Here is a 20,487-nt window from a genome sequence, read left to right on the forward strand (position 1 = left end):
CCCAAGTATCAGTCACGTGTGCAATTCCCTCCAGAAGGGATGCACCAGAGGAAAAGAAGACAACCAAGGGAGGGGATCCCCTTAAATCCATCTATGAATATGCTCAGTATTACTGAATGAATTATTTCCACTAAACTAAAATAATCTCGCTGCCACGCTACATCCAACACAGGATTTTAAATTAGAAGCAGGAAGTGTGTCTATAGGAGTACAGGTTTACCTGCTGGGCTTTCCTGGGGATTTAATATAAAATGGAGGCTTTTAAGTAAAACCACAGAGCTCCTTTAAATGGGATCTGAGCACCCCACCTAGTCACACACAGCAGCCTTTGTCAGTAGACACACACATGCCCTAGTGGTAGGATTCGGATTAACACCATCCTACCTACCTTGCAAAACACAACTCCACATGAAAAGCCTCCTGAGGGCATAGTAACCTTTTACCCTAGTAGACATGTGCAGCCTCATTACATTCCAATACCAACCTAATCATTACAATAGCAATTCTCACAACATAACAAAGTGGAGCAAATTTTTCTTTAAATGGAAAACTATTAACAGTGCCAAATGTGTTTTTACAATAAATGCTTATTTCTTTTCGCTGATTTTTAAAGACTATTTTTATAATTTGGTAAAGAGATAACACAAAAGTTTTATTTTTACAAGAGATCCTCCTGCCCTAGGAAGAAGTACATATGATGCATATGGGCCTAACCGTGGACTAAATAGGTGGTCTCAGCATCCACATCCACTAGCTGGCCCCTCTGGGGTCATGGGCCAGCCATGGCTGCCCTAAGACGGCTCCCTTCTCAAAAGGCTTTGCAAAAGCCCCTCAGTGTTCTTGCTCAAGCCACCCAGAAATGCAATGTACATAAGCTAGGGTCAACCCTTTATTATCTACACAAGGATAAAAGGGAAGAGTGGCTGACCATTGCTTTACTTGTGGGCTTTACTAGGTAATTGTTAAAATCGGTTGCACTCCTTGAGAATACCCACAGGAGAAAAGAAATAGCCCAGATATGTGATTAGCAAGAACCTGGTTTTGTGTTTAAAATATTTTTCAATTAACCTATGACATCCGTGGTATATATGTACCAACTGAAATGTGTCTAAAACCCGACCACAATACGAAAGTAATTAAAAATCATTACCTCATATTAACGAAGTTGCCCCAAACAGCTGTAAGAGAAAGTAAAAAAAAAAAAAAAAGTCAATATTTAAGTCCATAACTTTTAGGGATTCCAGTGGACAGAATCTTAAATTTTAAGCAATATTTTAAAGTTTATGAAGAAAATTAACTTATCTCAGGAAGACAATAAAATGCACACTTTATTTTGAAAACAATTAAGTCTTACTACATAGTAAGTAAAAACAGGATTGGCAGAATTTATTCATGCCAAGTTTGAGAATTGTAACCAGGAAGATTGACTCAAGTTGCCCTGAATATATGCTCCCAACAGCAGCAGTGACAAGTGGACTTTTAAAGGAAGAGGTAGTTTCTAAGTTATCAAGAATTTACATTAAAATGACATAAGCTACTGACAGGCTATACATTGTTTTTTTTTTTTTTTGTATCAAAAATTCCAGGAAAAAAATATTGGGTGAGGCAGCTGGGCAGAAACAAAATGGCTTTAAAGAACTGGCCCTGGGCATGGCAGGGCATGACTTTTGTCCCATGTTAATGACCCTCTGGGCCTGATAAATTCTGCATACCTCACATGGCTCACTCACATTGCTCTGAGCTATTTTTATTTTCTATCTATCCCCATACTTTTGGAACACCTCTTTTGGGGTCTGGAGATCCCACTTGGAGAGCGCATGTAGAGCTTTTTTTTTTTAAGTGACAGATCTCTTTTGTTAACCAGGATGGTCTCTAGCAATCCTCCCTCCTTGGCCTCCTGAGCAAGTGGGACTATAGGCATGTGCCACCACATCTAGCTAAAGGATGCATGTGTTCTGATAAACAGTATGTTCTCAACCTTTGAGGAAGAGCTAGCCACAAAAATCAATCACAAGTCTGAAAGAAGTCCGAAGGTACCATTTAACGGCCATCTCTCGTACAATGATGACGAAAGCAATCCCAGAGAGGTTTGACAGCGGCCTGCAGTGCAGCTTAACTCCAAGAACAGTGCATCCTTTCTCAGCACTTGGCACATCTCCCTTCTATACTCTAGGCACCTGGTGGGCAGGCTCTCCCGTGCCTGTATACAGCGGGCCTTCAGTAAATGTGTATAAATCAGCCCTGAATCAACAGCAGATGACTTTGAAACATAATACTAGACCATGAGCACTCACTTTAAGTTACTGAGCAGGAGATTCTTTCTAAAGAAGCCTTTTCTGTGAATGAAGGGTCCTAATATTTTGTACACACTCCTATTTGGCCCTCATTTGGCCTCTCAGCAGATACCGAAGGCATCTTAAGTGCCAGGTGCATTTAGGTGCTTCCAGGTGCTGAGGAGGAACAGAGAGAGTAAATACAAACATACTCCCTGTCCAGGGCTGTTAATTTTGTGAGCTTGGGAAAGCCCTGAGGTTAGAATCTCATAATCCCAGGCATCTTCCCATTGCCATACTCTTGTGTATAGAAGGAGTTTAATAGCTACTCATTAAATAGGATTCAGTATCCAAACCACACCCCACAAGAAATTCTCACTCTCAAGAAGGGGAATGTTGCTGATTCCATAAAAGCACATTTCTCTTCAAACAGAGGAGGAAACTTGATTTAAAAAAAAAAAAAAGACAGCAATATATGGCAAAATAAATAAAAGTGGCAAGAAAGCAGGAAAATGGGAGACATTAAAATAAATATTAACTAGATTCATTATTCATTAAAAAAAATAAAAACTTTGGCTGGGCATGGTGGCTCACGCCTGTAATCCCAGCACTTTGGGAGGCTGAGGAAGGAGAATTGCTTGAACCAAGGGGGCAGAGGGTGCAGTGAGCCAAGATCACGCCACTGCACTCCAGCCTGGCACCTGGAGACAGAGCGAGACTCTGTCTCAAACAAACAAAAAAACTGCTAATGTCAGAGGCACTGGAACCAGATAGAGTAACTCTATCTTGAATAGGAGCTGGGAAAAATGAGGCTGAGACCTACTGTGCTGCATTCCCAGACAGTTAAGGCATTCTAAGTCACAGGATGAGACAGAAAGTCAGCACAAGATACAGCTAATGGGCTGGGCACACCTGTAATCCCAGCACTGTGGGAGGCCAAGGCAGGCAGATCATCTGAGGTTAAGAGTTCGAGGCCAGCCTGACCAACATGATGAATCCCCTGTCTCTACTAAAAATAGAAAATTAGCTGGGTGTGGTGGCACGTGCCTGTAATCCCAGCTACTTGGGAGGCTGAGGCAGGAGAATCACTTGAGCCCTGCCTGGAGATGGAGGGTACAGTGGGCAGAGACTGGGCCGTTGCACTTCAGCCTGGGCACTGACAGCGAAACTCCATCTTAAAAAAGAAAAAAAAAAAAAAAAAAAAAGGATACAGGTCATAAAGTCCTTGCTGATGAAACAGTTTGCAGTAAAGAAGCCAACTAAAACCCACCAATATCAAGATGGCCACGAGAGTCACCTGTGGTCACCTCGCTGCTACACTCTCACAAGCACCGTGACAGTTTATAAATGCCATGGCAACATCAGAAGTTACCCTATATGGTCTAAAAAGAGGAAGCAAGAATAATCCACCTCTTGCTTAGCACACCATCAAGAAATAACCAGAAAAATGGGCAAACAGCAGCCCTCAGAACTGCCCTCTATCGGAGTAGCCATTTTTAATTCTTCGCTTTCTTAATAAACTTGCTTTCACTTTAAGGACTCGCTCTGAATTCCTTCTTACTCAAGATCCAAGAACCCTCTCTTGGGGTCCAGATCAAGACCCCTTTCCTGTAACACTTATACCTTTGGACCACGTGATTTTGCTTTTATCTTATTCTCAGGAAATAAGTAAACATACAGGAAAAGTGCTCTCACAAATGTCATGGCTTTATTTATAATCACACACACACACACACACACACACACACACACACACACAATAAGCCAAAATATCCCACAATTAGAGAACTGCTGTATAAATAGTGATATAGCCATTTGATGAAATCAGAAAGCCATTAAATATAACTATGGAACTACACCATAACATCATGATGCAGTTATGACAGTACCAGATGAAAAATATATACATAGTTGTGACTTTCACTTCTAAAAAATGCTTTGGGGAAAAAAATGTGAAATTTCCAAAATACTGAGTTTAAATGGTGACATGAGTAAAGCGTTTACTTACTTTTAAAAAAGGAGGGAAGAGATTTTAACCCTTACTAAACTCCATGTCCCTGTTGTCCTGTTTTTGCCTCTTTCTAGACACCTGGTGAACACCTGGGTCAGTCCTCAGCTCAGATACCAGGCACTGCTGCTACCAGAGTTCACAAAGATCACCCGTGAGTCACCAGTTGCCAAAACCATGTGCATTTTTCTTTACTGTGCTATATCTCGAGTAAGTTATACGTCTCATTTTGGCTGTAGAATTAAGCTGCTGATCAAAGTAGACCCTTTCATAGAAAACAAGTATTCTATGCTATGGAAGCATCCGTTCTCATATTGCCTATGGAAGCATCACTTATTGACTTTTCTTATTGCCTTCTGGGTGGGTAGCACCTTTTGACAGGCTTTTCAGATCATTCCATGGCTATTTGCTTTTGCAGTTTTTTCTTTCCAACCTTTTTTCGAGTCAGTTTAAAATGATTTCAGGCTGGTGCGGTGGCTCACGCCCGTAATTCTAACACTTTAGGAGGCCAAGGCAGGCGGACTGCTTGAGCTCAGAAGTTCGAGATCAGCCTGGGCAAATTGGTGAAAACCCAATCTCAACAAAAAATACAAACAAATTAGCCAGGTGTGGTGGCCTGCGCCTGTAGTCCCAGCTACATGGTGGGGCTGAAGCAGGAAAATCACTTGAGCCCAGGAGGTCGAGGCTGCAGTGAGCTAAGATCGCGCCACTACACTCTAGCCTGAGTGACAAACGTGAGACCCTGTCTCAGAAAAAAAGAAGTTGATTTCACAGAAATCTCTCAATCTTTCTAACCTCAGTCCATTTCAGAGCATCGAAGGCTGCCACCCGTCCCAGACACCTTCTGTTTCCTTGACCATAATGTCCTGAGCCCTTTCCCTTTGCCCACTGGTCCTCCTTAATCATCTCTTCCTGGGGAAGCAGGTGACACCCATGCTTCCCAGGATTAGCCCTGGGGAGTGATGTCCAAGTTACAACCACAGCTTTACCACCCTTCATAAATGGATAAGAATGCATATAAGCAGATATGGACCAGATCCACTTCTGTGCCTTAGACCTCTTCCACTGCCCCTGGAGGCTGGAGATGAACCTGGAGACGTGCCCTCTCCTCCCCTGCTGTACTTTCTGATTTCACCTTGCAAAGGAAGGCTTCCTGAATCCCTTCCTTCCCCACTCAGACCTCCAGAGCAGCCCGCTACAAGCAGCCCCCTGCATGGGACTCTCCACTCGTCCTAAGCCAATTGCTGTCCGCAACCCTTCAGTTCTGTCTACAGGTGGTATCCTGGGCACGTGCACCTCCAAGCCTCATCTGAGCATTTTATTTTCCAGAAAGTAACTTTAACCTTCCCTCCTGCTCCAGGAGACACTGGTGGCCCCGCTGTGTGGCCAAGGCCTGCTATATGTTTTGGTCTAGTTGGTGCCTTACAGGTAGGTTTCTCTGAAATACGAGGTATTTTCATATTTACATTTGCTACACCAGCCATACATGGTCCAAGCACTAAAACTGGTTGAATGCAGGCCAAGTAATTTTTCCCTTTTGTTACCACGTTTATCCTTTGCTTATTACTTTTTATCTTCAGATGCGCTATAACCAATTAATCTTTACAGTGTTTTTATGTCAAGTGTTCTGGTCTCCTTTCAAATTATCAAAAGCTCTACCTGCTTTGTTCCAGAGAGAATTCAATACCCAGCCTAGACCTAAGAACAGACACACATGGCAAGCAGAACAAACCCCCGCATTGCTGCACACATTCCAAACGGAAAGACACAAGCAATTTCCAACAATTACGGAGCCTTAGTTTTGCATAGTTTTGTGTACAGTAGCCAGGAAGGTTGCAGGGCATAGACCTTAAAAGTTAAACACTGCTTTAAATTAATGTTGCTTTTAAGTTTTTGCAACCTGCTTGAGTTATTGTGACCCACCTTACAGTGCTTCAAACAGAGAGCTAGGCATTACTAATAGATGCACTCTATAAATATCTGAATTGAATTAAACCCATTTATATAGTACCAGGATTCAATACAAGAAAAGTAAGTATTTTAAGAAAGATAATTATTCAGTTATTGACAAAGGGCTTAAAAACTGAACTCTCTCACACAGCTTTCAAGATATTTTAATTTATTCTAATTTTTAATGTAAATTTTAAAAATACTTTGCATGTAAACTGAGGCACATCAGCTTCATAGTTCTCATTATGTCCATATCCAGACTTCAAGCTATGCAGGGAAACCCAGTTCAAGAAAATCTAACTCATACAAATTTTCATTTAGAGTGAAAAACTGGGTTTTTTAAAGGGTATGGTTAAAATGAGTATCCTTTTCCAACAAAGAAAAAAATCAAAACACTAACCCAACATTTTCGTAATCTCTATGAGTCTAACTTGGTTCCTTAAATAGTCATCAGCTATCATGAGATCAATCCTTTTAGAACACAGTCTCCCAATCTCCATGGCTCCCTGAATGGGTTTCAGGGAGACTAGAGGGGAAAAATACCTTGCAAGCACATGTGAAATTTTGTGTTCACAGGTCTGAATACTCCTCCAATGAATTCAAGACCCCAAACAAATGAAAAACCACCAATTCAGAATCCATAAAGGCCTGGAATTTTAAGAGGCACATTTGTTTTAGAATAGGGATACAGCCTGAGTCCCTGAATGCCAGGCCACACAGAAAGTACAGATTCTTCACCAGGAATCCAGATCTGGGTAGCAATTTCAATGGCCCTTTTTCAAGTAATGTTACAAGGCTGGATCAGGCAAAATCACCATTTCCATTTTATACCTGTCCATTTTAAACGGCTACAGTATGCTTTAGCACGCTTTTCTCAGCCATTCCAATCACTATTTTAAACTGGACTCACACTAGGTCATAGGAAGAAAGTGTGATTTAGGGAGAGACTGTTCTCCTACCCTATGCTACCTATGTAGCACTGTACATAAGGCACATCCTTCTTTACAGTATGACACATACAAAGCAGCCTGCTGGATGCTCAGTGAAATCAGGGAGCCCCCGGCTGTGAGGACCTCATGTAGGCTTTCCCTTCCTTTTCCAGTGTTTCCTAAAATCTTTCCTTGCTCATCCATCCACCATTCATTCAACAAACTCAGTGACTGCGGATGTACAAGTAAGACCCCACACACATTGCTTTTATATTATTCCAAAAAAAGCTGGGCTCCAGACAGCAGGCAATGAACAGGTGTTCAGAGCATGATGAGGCAGTGAGGTGCTGTAGCCCAAGCAAACCTGGAAGCACGGGTGTGAGAGACAGATGGGCAAGAGAGGAGGTGGGCAGAGAGTACATGATGCGGAAGGCAGAGCCCATAGGTCCTAGGGGTGAGGACACTAATGTCACAAGATAAAAGCACCAGAGGCAGACAGCTGGGGCAGGGGGGGATAGTCTGAGATAAGCACATGTTCTGCTCAGGGCATCCTGTGATAACCTCACGAAGATGTCCAACAGGCAAACAGAACCTGGACCTTTTATGCTGGTTCTAATCACAAAGTAATGGTATCACCACTATCCCACAGTGGAAGACAGACACCAAGAGGCATCCTGCGACTTAATCAAGGCCATACAGCAAGCGTCCACCCACCCCAGGCCACCTTTCCAAAGGTGAGGCCTCAGTCCAAGGCCTGCATGACCTGTCAAAGGTGCCAGAGTCCTTCCCATCTACATGGAAGAAAGGTGTCTTATTCATTTCCAAACACATCCTCTAAGCTAATCCCCCATCCTTGAGGCCACATGGCATGTGCTCAAACAAAAACTGAGAGACATCAACCTCCATGAAGTCCTCGGGGGGCAGCAAAGCCTCCTGGTATGTGAAAGATGTCCCCCATGTGAGGCGAATGAATAGTGATTTCCAACCTTCCAGTGCTCAGAGCAGGAACACTTTAATTTAGAGAGGTATTCAAAATGGAAACCTTGTGCAAACAGAGGGCTCCTTAAGCACACTGAAAGTATTACTGGCAGAGAAAGCTCCAGAATGATGCTGCTGCAAGCACTCTGATGCTGGACTGTTTGCTGTTCCTCTCCAGCTTTTCTGAACATGTGACCTGTACCGAAAAGCCTTATTTGAGCCATAACCCAGTTTGTCTGCCAAGTGCTTGCAATAAAGCTACGTGAAGTCTTTGTGTATTATACACAAAGGGAGCCTCCAAAGTGACACTTTCAAAGGCTGTCCCAAAATTATTTGGCACGCCTTGCACAGGGGGACAGGAAGAGTGTCTCTGTGATCTTCCTTTAAACCTGGGGGACTTGGGCTACTTGGACCACAGGAAAGAGCAGAAAATACACTATATGACGTCTTTAGATGGTCACGGAGGGTCAGTGCTTCTGCCACATTTGCTGGGACACCTGGTCTCAGAGTCCTGAACCACCATGCATGAAGTCTGACCACCCGAGACCGGACAGCTTGCCTGTGAGCACTCCAATAGCCAAGCCTGAGTCTGTCCTCAAGGATAAGACCTGCCAGTGAAGAAGGTGCCCCCAAATGGATGCTCTAACCTGGGTGCGGTCTCAGGCATCATGAAATAGAGAAGAGCCACCCCCATCTCAAATGCCTGACCCACCAAACCCAGGGGTATAAATAACAACAGTAACTGTTTTCTGCCACTAAATGGTTGGTTAAGCAGTGAAACATAACCAGAACCACAACAGAGCCAGATCTGTCACCACCTTTAATCTATTGATGCTCATATGCCCAGGTCACAGCCCTCAAATCAAGCCAAGTATAGGCTAAATCCCTCCCGACCCTCAGCATGCCCTACCAAGTGCATCTGCGCCCTCCTCCAGTCAGAGACACAGCTGTCCATTGGGACTGGCCTGCCTGGGTAGAAGTCAAGCGCCAAATCTGAAGTGCTCGGAAAATTCTGATACCCCCAACCCAAGCTGCTCTCGCAACCTGGCTGTAGTCCTCCCACCACCCCCACAATCCAAACAAAACATCAAGTGTACACAGGAAAGAAGCGTCCTTACTCACCTCCCAAGAACTCCAATCACCCTAGCACTCTGCAAAAGGACAAATCTTTGACTTGCCTTGGATAAACCCTGAGGTGGCACAACTGAAATGTTTTCTTAAAGCAGATAAGAATATGCACCATTCTTCTAAGAAGAAAAGCATTCAACGTTTTGCTTAAGCTGACCAGAAAGTTCAAATTAGAAGATACTGCTCTGTGTTTAATTCTTCGAATAAGAAAGGGGGATGTGTTCCTGGGGTGAGGGAGCTTCCCAGTTGCTAGTTCCCACCAAAAGAATGAGTTGTTCAAACATCAGGCATCATGATATGCCGGAGTATCACAGTTGCTGGATGGGGAACCATGCCTACTTCTGAATCTGAAGAAGCCTTAGCCCTAAACCCTGGAGCATGCCCAGCTTAGAGAAGCCTCTGCCATTGCCCTCAGCCTTCCATGCCTGCGCGTATCCTAAGCGGTTACGCGAGATCAAAAGTGGCCCAAATAAAAAGGCAATTTGGGGTGCCTGTGCAGGCTCTAGCAACCAGCATGTTCCAAACCTAAAGCAGAGGGCACTTGCTTGTCAGACCTCCCTGTGGTCCTCGCCCTGCTCTCAGCCCTCCAGGAAGGCATAACTCCAATTTCTTGCCTTCAGAAGCAGGCAAGAGAGCAGCCCTCTGCAGCCCCAGCTGGCAGGCTCTGAAATCCAGCTATAAAACCCTTGTTTGTGACTCATACCTTCCCACAGACTTACCTAATAAAATCCTACCAATATTTCCAGGGGAAAAAATTTTGCCCTAAGATGTCACTTTTTTAAAAATATAGGACACAGTAGGTTTTGCAGAATATCTACACCTTTAAAAAGTCTTTACACATAAAATGCCAATGCCAACGTTACGTGAAAAGGACAACTTGGAGACTTAGAGGGTAATACACACAGCAGGGTCAATGCTTTTGCTTTTTAAAGCTACATGCTTTTTTTTTTCCAGAGACAGAGTCTTGCTCTGTCACCCAGGCTGGAATGCAATGGCATGGTCTTGCCTCACTGCTATCTCCACCTCCCGGGTTCAAGCAATTCTCCTGTCTCAGCCTCCTTAGTAGCTGGGATTACAGGTAGCTGCTACCACACCTGACTAATTTTTGTATTTAAGACAGGGTTTCATCACGTTGGCCAGGCTGGTCTCGAACTCCAGACCTCAGATGATCTACCTGCCTCAGCCTCCCAAAGTGCCAGGATTATAGGCATGAGCCACTGAGCCTGGCCTAGCTACATGCATTTTAAAATGTATGTTGTTTATACATGCGTGTATTTGTTTATTTTAGAAGTCTGGGGACATCAGGTAATACAACCTTCCTATACTTTTTTATTACTTTAATTTCTGCAACTCACAGGAAGAAACTTTTAAACATCTTTTCTAACTCTGGAGAGGATGCTGTATAGTCCAGGTAGGGTAATATCATGGTTTTCAAAGCACACTGCGAAATCCCCGAAATTGTAAATTAAATGATAAATTAAAAGCCTATAAACTTGTAAGTCAGAAGAGCCAGAAATTCAAATCCATTTACTTAAGTACCTCAAGAAAATTTACTACTTTGTTTTAAAAGTCTGGATAAAAGAAACTCACTTCCACAGGGAACCCTCTAATGGAGAATAGCACAAATGCTTGTTTAAACCAGAGCTATGCAAAGTGTCTTCTCAAACTGTACCAGCAGCTCATCATATGGATTCTCAGGTCCCACCCACGGCTCCTGTTATGGTCTGAATATTTGTGTCTCCTTAAAATTCACATGCTGAAATCCTAATCCTCAATGTACTGGCATTAGGAGGTGGGAACTGTGGGAGGTGACTGGGTTGGGAAAGCAGAGCTCTCATGAATGGGGTCAGTGCCCTCATAAGAGGGACCCCGGAGAGCTCCCTTATTCCTTTGCCATGTGAGGACACTGCAAGAAGGCGCCATCTGTGAACCAGGAAGTGAGCCCTCACCAGACACTGAATCTACTGGGGCCTTCATCTTGGACTTCCCAGCCTCCAGGACTGTGGGAAATAAATTTCTGTTGTTTATAAGCCACTCAGTTTGTGGTATTTTGTTATTACAGCTGTAGGACAGCTCCCAAAGCAGAAACTCTGGGGTGTGTCCTGGCCATCTGGGCTTAGCAAGGCTTCAGGTGATGCTGATGTGGCCCAAATCTGAGACCCTCTGCTATGGGCACCCACCTGTGTTATCAATTGCTCAGTTCCTCTTAAGACATCCCACATTTTAGAAGTTTGAGGACATCAGATAATATGACCTTCCTATACTTTTGTATTATTTTATTTTGTATTATTTTAATACAAAAGTATAAATTAAGTTAAATTTAATTCCACATTTTAGTAAGACAAAAACAGAGTCAAATGCCAGAAGAACCACTCTGCACACACCTCCTGCGTCACAGGCGCTACTAAATTCTAACTGCCGCTTCCCCCTCTTCACTGCTCTTCCATGGTGGTTGGCAGATGCTGACAACGTATTCTTCCACATGTCCCCCATTTCTCTGTGCCTGCCGCATGGGGGCCCTGGCCACTGCATCACCAGGTCACCTACTTCTGGGCCCTTCAGTGTACGCCATCCCCACGTGGCACTTCTCCCTTCTTTAGATGGTTTGTCCAAAAAGTCTTTGTCCTTCTCCTGCTCAAGATTTCCGAGTTCTCCCGAACAATCAGATCACCTGCTTCCAATTATCAGTCTTGAGCGTACACCCCACATATATGTATATGTACCACTGTATTATGTTCATTATAACAACAGAAATAAACAGTGTAAAAGGGTGAGGCAAAAAGTGTATCTATATGTAAATGTATGTGTGTGCCTATACATACAAGTGTGTGCACGTGTGTAGATATATACAAGTTATGTGTACGTATATATACAAGTGTGTGTATATGTATGAGTGTAAATATATACAAGTGTGTGTATGTGTGCATATATACAAGTATGTGTACATGTATGTATATATGTGTATGTGTGCACATATGTGTATGTGTGCATGTAAATATGCGTACATGTGTGTATATATAGCAGTTCCACAACCTCTTTCACAATACCCCATGTGGAGTAGGGCCCACGGAGCACAACCTACCCGACCCTAGTGGATTCCTGGCGCTGCCCCCCACTCCCAGCCCCCTTGCCCCCCCAGCCCTGTGTCCACTCCTCCATCACCTGCTGCAAGCTGGGCAGTGTAATTCTGACCACACCCAGTGCTCCCCAGATTTCCTGAACCATAGAATGCCTTCCAGCTTCTTCCATCACATTCGTACTTCCTTACTAGGAAATAATCAGCACCTGATAATTAATGGGCCTTTTCTCTAAAGAACAGCAGGGTGGTGCCGATTAAGCTCGCTCAGCGCCAGGTCCCTGTGGGCTGGACTGGGCACAGCTTGGGAGCAGGGCTTCATGTTACCTTTGCTCTATGCACCAAAGCCTGGCATGTTCACTGGCATCTGGCTCTCTCCTCCACCTGAGGGTGCCCAGTCTCCCCCTGTGGCTCCGTGATGCATCAGGCACAGGTGGGGCACCCTCTCCAAGCCCAGGCCAATCCCAGGGCTCCCTGCCCATGTTCCTGGACAGGATGCCCAAGGGACCCTTTGTGATGAGGCTTCCACAGTCTCCCCCACCCAACTCCTAAACTCCCACTCTTGCTCAGACTTCAAACCCTGGCCCTTCCCTGAGCCTCTGCACAAAGGCCCTGCCCTGCACTTCTCCTGGTCTGTGGCTCTGTCATCTTTCCTGACCCTATGTGGCCTCACTCCGTCTCAGATGCCCGCCCAGACCCTTTGTTTGTACCACTGCAGAGTCTTCTGCCTGCTCCTGTCTCCAACTTCACAATGAGGACAAGGTTTCTGTATGATTCATTCTCTACATTACTCTGCAAGTTCAACATTACAAATTACAAGATTACAATGAGAACTTTAACATGACTGACCTTCAAATCCCAAGACAGGCTTGAAGGTAAAGCTTTAAAGTTCTAAATATTGCATTCTATCCTTAAGGGGTTTCACTCTTATTCAAGAAGGCTGTAAGAACAACTGTTTGAAGGAATAGGATTTTCCACTAGAAGCCCCCACTCATGCAAAGCCGCCTTTTTGCTTAAATGAGAACACACTACAGTATATAAATCTACCAATGAGTTCTGTGCAACCACGGATTCATGAGATAGATCTCTGCACTGAAAGAGTTCCTCCATATCTAAAGTAAAAAAGCAAAGCACACACACACAAAAATCAACACATAAAACCATTTACATTTTAAAAGCACCTAAGATATTCTACAAACATACGACGCAAAGGAAACAAGCAGTAATCCACAGGAAGGTGAACAGGATCAGCTGGAAGGGAGCAATGCTTTCCATAGGCTTCCAGGCTGTTAAAATTATGAATTAAAACTAAGCCCCAGAAAGGTATGTAAAATATCAATGACCTTTGCATCTCACTGTCCAAATTATAAACCACCTTAAACACCAAGTACCTTCCCAGGTTCTCCAACTTAGCACTTGGCCACAACAATACGACAGAGAGAAAGCTAGCTGCAATAACTACTTCAGAAACAATTACGTGACTAATTCTTAGAGCTGGAAATAAGATACACTGTCTGCAAATCTCCACCTGGGAAAATCAGGTCCTTGGAAACGTTGCACTCACACACAACACTCAAGGCTCTAGTCTAGTGTCACTGTTTAACAAGTGCACATTCAAACATCTCTTCATCTGAAATACCAGAGGATAGCATCAAATTTGGGGAACAGAATAGGGAGGAAGAAATCGGAAGAAAAATTCCAGACCACTTCTGATCTCCAGAAAGTAAAAATGGACTTTGATCCTGTAAATTACTACACACAAATATCAAACGACAAAGTGGACTCTCCTTCCTCTTCTTCTCCCAACTTCGAAAAATACCAACGAGGCCTGGTGTGGCACAGTAGAAAATGTTGCCTTGCCATTTCTTTTGCCCTTTTCTACTTAAAGAGATGTAGGCTCCACCTAAGGAACTGTGACAATATTTTATCTCAAATAATAACAACAGAAAATGAAACATACTTCCCTAAGGTTATAAAATGAATAAATCTCCTTAGCTTTCTGATGGAAAAAACAGAGTCATTAAAGAAAAAGAGGGCAACCAATAAGGGGAATCCCTCCTAGCTCATGAGGGCTCTCACAAGGTGGACTGCGGAGAGGTCACTAGAGTTTCATCCTTCCCACGCCCGTCACCAGTGAGGCTAAATAGCATCAGCGCCCTTCTCCTTACAGGCACATGCAGCAGTAGCAGCCCTGTACTCTTCCTCCCCTCTGCCAATCACATCCCTGGCTCCTGGCAGGGCTCTGGAACCTCACTGCCGAGTGCCGACACCTCTCTGAAACTGCTGACAGGCCCCAGCTCCCGGCACACGCTTCCTCCTTCTCAGCAGGTTCCAGTGAGCACCACCGATTAGGTTTGAGAATAACCATTCATAATCTATTTCTAGAATGCCTAAGGCAAAGAAAGCTGGGGCAGTTGGGGTGCAGTGGCTCACACCTGTAATCCCAGCACTCTGCGAGGTCAAGGCGGGAGGAGTGCCTGAGCTCAGGAGTTCGAGACTTCCCTAGGCAACATGGTGAAACCCTGCCTCTACTAAAATACAAAAAACTAGCTGGGAGTGGTGGAATGCGCCTGTAGTCCCAGCTACTTGGGAGACTGAGGCACCAGAACCACTTGAGTCCAGGAGGCGGAGGCTGCAGTGAGCCGATATGGTACCACTGCACTCCAGCTTGGGCAACAGAGTGAGATTCTGTCTCAAAAAAAAAAAAAAAAAGCCATACTAGTTAGGAAGAAAAAGTAAATTCAGACTTCTCACAACTTCTAGGAGGAAGTACTATGATCTAAGCAACACTGGAGTGCTGAAGATCCGACATAACATGTAAAGCTCTATTATTTCTTTCAGAAAGTAGGGTACTTCCTAAAAGTTAAGAACAAGATGGGAAAAATGTATACAACTTAAGGATTAATGCAAAAGGCAAAGGAGAAATTTTTTTTTAAAGACAGATAATGACTTCAGGGCTCATTTTATTGCTCACTGTTAAAAACTTTTGTTAGTAATGTATTTGATACTTGATCTTGATGTAGAATGAATGCTAAAGAGAAATTGATGGAAATACACTTCACTAAAGAAATTACAAAACTTTTCTGAGGGCCAAAAGAAAGGTCTGTCTAAATAGGGGTGTCCAATCTTTTGGCTTCCTTGGGCCACAGTGGAAAAATAATTGTCTTGGGCCACAAGTAACATTCACAAGAGCCAATGAGCAAAAAAAGCAAAAACAAAAAAAACAAAAACAACCTCATAATGTTTTAAGAAGGTTTATGAATTTGTCTTCGGCTGCATTCAAAGCCGTCCTGGGTTGCATGCAGCCCTCGGGGTGCACTGAGCAAGCTTGGTAAAGAAAAGCTAGGTGCTATTTCTGGATGGGAAGGCAATTTAATATGCAGATATGAGGATTGGGATTTTTCTCTTCTTTGCACTTTATTCTCTCAGTTTTCTACATTGACCACCTTATTTTCTTATTTCTCCTGTATTTTATAATTTTCAAATGGGAGTTTAAAAAATCTTAATAATGGTTTTAACTGAGACTTTTCATTTTGTATTCGAAAGGGGCAGAGAGGGAAAGAAAGTGAGGGAGGAATCTAGGAGGACCACCTGCAAACCACAGGACTCACGGGCATGACCCTCACTCATTCTCTGTGCCTCAGTCTCCCCATCTATGTAATGGAGAGAATATCTCCCCTCTTCACACCTCACTGCAGGATAGTCGGATGCCACTTCTCTTCCCTAAAGTAAGGGCTGTATTTCAGCATCTGCAGTGGTGGGTCGGGTGTGAAGGGAGGCAAGGTGAAGCCTAAGGAAGGCAGAGAGCGCCTTCCTCAGGGGAGTGGAGTCCTCTCATTGTATTAAGAACCTAGCAAAGAAATTTTATCTTTTAAATAATTAGGATACATTGGGGTAAGGGAGCGGGAAATCAGAATTAAATTCTACACAACAGCAAAAAAAGAAAAAAAGAGAAAGATCTTGATTTGGCAATATACAAGTTTTGCTGAGAAGCCCTGTTTATGAGGACACATTATTCACAACTAATGGCCATTTCCACGAGAGCCATCACTAGCCCCAGCCCCCTTGATGGGTGTCAGAATAACTTGGTTCTTTCTCTTGGTTACAATCGAGCCATCCTATACCACCAATGTTCTGTTGCTGAAAAACCGCAGCTGCCTGCTGGCATTTTAGGAAAAAAAAAAAAAAAAAAAAAAAAAAAAAAGGCAAGGTCACCCACAGTATATACGTTCAACCAGATTCTAACTTAGAACCAGCATGCTTTGCTTTCAATTTCTAAAAATACTATAAAAATATTCAAAGATACTAAGAATAACATTCCAAGATCTCACCACCCTAACAAAATTGTTTTCCTTTTCTAGCACATCCAGACTCCTTCAGAAAAAGACTGCTTTGAAGTTCAAATGTTTTCTGCTGTTGCTTTACTTCACTTATTTATTTTGGTTACAGCAACTCTAAAAAGCTTAACCAAAAAGAAACTGATGGATTATCTCCAAATTCACTCTTTGCTCTTCTAAATGCAGGGTGATGAGGAAACCCTAGGGCCCCTCGAGGAAAAGTTCCCACTTGCTGGCCGTCACTGCCCTTCCTGCCTGGAAAGAGTCTCTCCTTGTTACAGGTTACTTTACAACACCCACACCTTTATTTCCCTTGGGGCTCATCATGTGAAGCTATCATCTCTTTGGAGAAATCCCTTCTATTCCTCACAGTATTTAAAACAAATTAGTTTTACCTGCAAGGTAAAAGAAAACAGAGTATTTTCATTTTACAAGTGGAAAAAAAAAAAAAGAAACAGAAGGTTAGATAGCTTTCCCCAAGCAATAGGGTAAGCTGAATCAGGGTGAGACCACTTTATTCAGAAAAGGGATGACCTGGCCAGGCACAGTGGCTCAGGCCTGTAATCCCAGCACTTTGGGAGGCCCAGGTGTGTGGATCACCGGAGGTCAGGAGTTCGAGACCAGTCTGGCCAACATGATGAAACTCTATCTCTACTAAAAATACAAAAATTCGCCTGGCATGGAGGAACACATTTGTAATCCCAGCTACTTGGGAGGCTGGGGCAGGAGAATCACTTGAACCCAGAGACAGAAGTTGCAGTGAGCCAAAATCACACCATGGCACTCCAGCCTGGGCAACAAAGCGAGACTCCATCTCAGAAAAAATAAATAAATAAAAAGGAAAAGAAATGGGCTGACCCTGAATCACTCGTCTCCACATTTACCCTTCAGGTAATTCCAGTACCCATTACATTTGTAAGAAAAAAAGTAAGACAAGAAATTTGCAGTAGGTATTAATGTGGGTTCCATATACATGGAGAATCTGGTAACTGGCCTCACCTATTCAACATCTATTTGTGAAAGCTCTCCAAACTTCACATCAGATACGTTCTTGAATTCTCATCTGTCTTAGTCTGTGTTCAGGCTGCTATCACAAATATACTACACACGGGGTGGCTGATAAACAGGAATTTGTTTCTCACAGTTCTAAAGACTGGTAAGTCCGAGATCAAGGCATTGGCGGTGAGGGCTTACTTCCTGGTTCACAGACGGTTATCTTCTTGCTGTATACTCACATGGTGGAAGGGAGGAATGAACTCCCTTGGAACTCTTTTATAAAGACACTAATCCCATACATGAGGGATCTGCCCCCTGACCTAATCACCTCCCAAGTACCCCACCTCTTAATGCCATCATTTCAGGAATTAGGTTCCAACATATGAATTCCAGGGGACACAAACATTCAGATCACAGCACTGGCCTGTACATAAGTACCATACCTATCACATACCAGGACTAGAATCCAGCCACATACCTACAAAAGGTAGGCAGCACAGGAGAGATGCATATCACAAAGTACATTTCAGACCACAGCGCCAACCCCAAAATGCAAAACTGATTACACTTTGCCCTGCCCTAATATCTAAACACTTCAGGCATGTTCATCAAAATCTCTCTCATGCTCCACAAATTCTTGTGGAAGGCTTACTCATCTCATTAAATCAAGTTTATGTCAGGTCAGACTTCCACATTCTGCCTTTACAAGCCACAAAGACTCCTGCTACTGGCACTGTGCCACTCCGGCCTCTGCTCATTCCCTCACTTTCACCTTCAACTCTACTGCCCAAACTGTATCCCTCTGCTAAATGCCAACTCAATGCCCTCGGTCTTAAGGACATCCTGTTCTCTTCAAGTCCCAGGTCTCGTTTCTCTCATGGTACTCAGCACTTTACCTTTACCACTTTACCTTGTCCATTTTCTTAGAAACTATGGTGGAAAATGGGAAAACTGTTGAAAATAAAGATGCCCAAGTCCTAAACCCTGTTTCTACCCACAGAACACTTCTGATGCCACATGTGTGTGCTTTTCCCATATTACCAACCAATTCTCCCAGTCTCTAGACACCAAGCAGGTGGCCAATGATTCCACTCAATTCTGGCTCCTTGGAGAGATGGCTGATTCCAAGTTTGGGGCAAGGGAAGAACAGGATGAGCCTGAAACAGCCTGACATCAAAGAAGTGCTCAAAGACTAAAAGAAGCTATGGGTCCACAGTGACAAAAAAAAAAAAAAAAAAAAAAGAAAAAAAAAAGATCACTATAAGTTTAATGGTGTCCCCCAAAATATGTCCACATTCCAATTCTTAGATTTTGCGCTTGTTATCTTACTTGGGAAAAAGGTCTTTGCAGATGTAATTAAAGATCTCAAGACAAGATTATCCAGTTGGGCTCTACATCTAGTGACAAATGTTCTTATAAGAAACACCCGGAAGAGATTGACCAGGCAGAAGAGGAGGAGGTCACAGAACCACAAAGGCTGGAACAGTGCAGGCAAAAGACAAGAAACCCTGGAGCCACAAAGATGCCTTCTGAGGCAGCTCAGCCATGCCAGCACCTTGATTTCAGACTTCTGGCCATCAGACTGAAAAGTAAAAAAACTTCTCTTGTTTCAAAGCCACCAAATTTGAGGTAATTTGTTATAGCAGCCACAGGAAACTAATAGAGTAAGAGAAGAAAGAGGGAGGAAAAGTTATTTTCAAAACAACACCAGTTAATAAATATTAAAAGATTTACAAAATTAGAAAATCACTAATTGCAATCCCCAACATAAAAACTGGTCCAGGCAAGGATTGCCAATGGACAAGAAATGCACTGGCTAGAATTAGCACAGGCTCTAAGAATCACTCCACAGATTGCATACTGCAAAAATATACCTTTAAAATGAAGAAACATAGAGGCCATTCCTTCCAGGGGTCAAGTGGGACCAGCCCAGATACTACATGTTCCTAAACTGTTATAAAAATGTTTAACTGGACTTGATTATAAGGAAACAATCAGGTAAACCCAGAATGTAGGACATTTACAGGACAACTTGGGCTGTTCTATGTATACATACATACATACATACACATATATATGTGTATACATGTATACACATAAATATATATACACACGCACACACACACATATATAAGTTAATGTCATGATAAACAATCAAACAAAAAAAAAAATCAGGCTATCATGGCTCCAGAAATTTAGAGACATAAAACCAAATGCAACATGTAAATCTTAACTGGATCCTAGATTTTAAACTAAACCAAAAAAGTGTTTTTAATTAGCTGGGCATGGTGGTGCATACCTGTAGTCCCAGCTACTCAGGAGTCTGAGGATTTCAAGACTTGAGCCCAGGATTTCAAGGCTGCAGTGAGCTAAGATTGTGCCACTGCCTTCTAGCCTGGGCAACAGATTGAAACCTCATGTCAAAAAAACAGACGCAAAAAAAAAAAAAAAAAAAAAATCTCAGAAAGGCTATGAAAGTCATTTATGGTAGAATGGGGGAAAATTTAAATACAGACTACATCTTAGACGATATTATTTTCTTCTTTATGGCATTATAATGGTAATGAGATTACATAGATTAATACCTTTATTCTAAGGAGATATATGCAAAGTACTTGAAAATGAAGTACTGTTATGTCTGCACCTTTCAAATATTTCAACAAAAAATGTGTATATAAAATACATACAAAAAGAGTGAGACAAAGACAAATGTGGAAAAAATGTAGACAACTGGTGAATCTGGGCAGAGAGTATTTGGGTGTTTGTTAAATTATTCTTTTAGTAGAAAAGATAGAAAATCTGCATAGATATT

General features: G+C 42.9%; 1 protein-coding gene across 3 annotated transcripts in view; it reads right to left on the reverse strand.

The window, feature by feature from the left end:
- Window positions 1-20,487, reverse strand: part of UXS1 (UDP-glucuronate decarboxylase 1) — a 91,899-nt gene that overhangs the window by 64,903 nt on the left and 6,509 nt on the right. For all 3 annotated transcript variants that reach the window (XM_032262999.1, XM_032262997.1, XM_032262998.1), the window contains exon 2: window positions 1,151-1,178. In XM_032262999.1, coding sequence (XP_032118890.1) covers window positions 1,151-1,178 — 28 coding nt within the window. The remainder of the gene's footprint in view (window positions 1-1,150; window positions 1,179-20,487) is intronic.

This window comes from Sapajus apella, unplaced genomic scaffold (assembly GCF_009761245.1).
Source record: "Sapajus apella isolate SASKATOON/1434 unplaced genomic scaffold, GSC_monkey_1.0 scaffold134, whole genome shotgun sequence".
Lineage (NCBI taxonomy): Eukaryota > Metazoa > Chordata > Mammalia > Primates > Cebidae > Sapajus > Sapajus apella.